The sequence below is a fragment of the Acyrthosiphon pisum genome, unplaced genomic scaffold (assembly GCF_005508785.2).
Source record: "Acyrthosiphon pisum isolate AL4f unplaced genomic scaffold, pea_aphid_22Mar2018_4r6ur Scaffold_21689;HRSCAF=24604, whole genome shotgun sequence".
NCBI lineage: Eukaryota > Metazoa > Arthropoda > Insecta > Hemiptera > Aphididae > Acyrthosiphon > Acyrthosiphon pisum.
The window spans coordinates 23,902-25,203 of NW_021771182.1; the positions used below are offsets into that span (position 1 = coordinate 23,902).

The following is a 1,302-nucleotide window of genomic DNA, read 5'->3' on the forward strand; positions in this document are numbered from 1 at the left end:
TATAAATTTATAAAATAGCCAATATTATTAACCCATATTAACCCGTATAATATATATTATTATTATAATATTATCTAAGTCATTAAAATATTTTATATAAACCATTTGACATTTCTAACAATACAATAATAACCAAATTTATTATATTTTTGAAGTTCCGATAGCAGTTATTTAAGTGGTTTTAAATTTAATCTTTTAATTTTTAGGACATGATATATAAAATAATACAGAATTGACATTTTAGTAGTTCACCTTCACTATTCTTTTTGTTAATTGTTAGTATGCCGAAAAGCCACTATGGGAACTTTGGACAATGCACAGACGATACAAAACAGGTATTTTATATTTTAAAGTACAATATTATGCATAGTCGTTTTTGCTTTGTGGGGGTGGCTATGCCGTTTACTATGGTGCCTCTGCTAGTGGATGGATGTTTTTTGTTGATAGTTGGGTAAGGTTAGTATATTATTTTTTTGTATTATACCGTTTTAATAAACATAAATGACTCTTTTGGTTTTTTTTCTAAATAATAAATAAAATAAATGTTTAATGTTTAATGTAAAAAAAGTAACAATAGTAATACTTAATAGTGAATAGTAAAAATTTTAACACTTTAGTTTTTTAAATAATAAGTAAAATATTAAATAAGTCATAACTGTTAAACTATTTAATATAAAAAGGTGGGTAAGTGGATGTCGCTCTGCTGTACAGTAGATAAAAATTGTAAAAAGTCTTGATGTATAAAAGTTGTATAAATTTACAAGTCTGAATATAAAAATATTAATATTATATAAAATTAGTATAAGTTATATTATTTACAAGTCATGATACTGTATAAAAATTAAATAAATAATAAAAGTAATATAAATAAATTATTTACAAGTCAACTAACCAAGTAACTTGCAATTGTCAAACATTCATTACCGATCCTAATAAAAATATAAAGATTATTATAAAAATGATTACATATAAACACGGACACTCAAATGAAATACAAATAATATCTTTTATTGAGGTCGAACTTTGATGCGTACCTGTGGGGTGCCGCGTGGTTGAGGTGATGAGGTGACCAACGGTTAGGATTAACCACAAAAAAAAAACAAAACGCAATTTGGTGGTTTTTAATGAAGGGTCGGTGTTTTATTCAACTGAAAGAATGACACCGACACGGTGAGTAGTGAAGCACGAAAAAAACAAAAAAAGAAAGATACAATGGATTTTCCGTATTCTATATTGTGTAGCTAAACTTCGCGAGGACGTCGGTCGTGTCCGTACGTGTACACACGGCGAGGTCTAGAAAAC

General features: G+C 27.0%; 1 protein-coding gene across 1 annotated transcript in view; it reads right to left on the reverse strand.

Moving 5' to 3' along the window:
- Positions 1–36, reverse strand: part of LOC103309455 — a 4,509-nt gene extending 4,473 nt beyond the window's left edge. Inside the window, exon 1 of the mRNA XM_008184925.1 lies at positions 33–36. Coding sequence (XP_008183147.1) covers positions 33–36 — 4 coding nt within the window. The remainder of the gene's footprint in view (positions 1–32) is intronic.
- Positions 37–1,302: the final 1,266 nt, after the last annotated feature.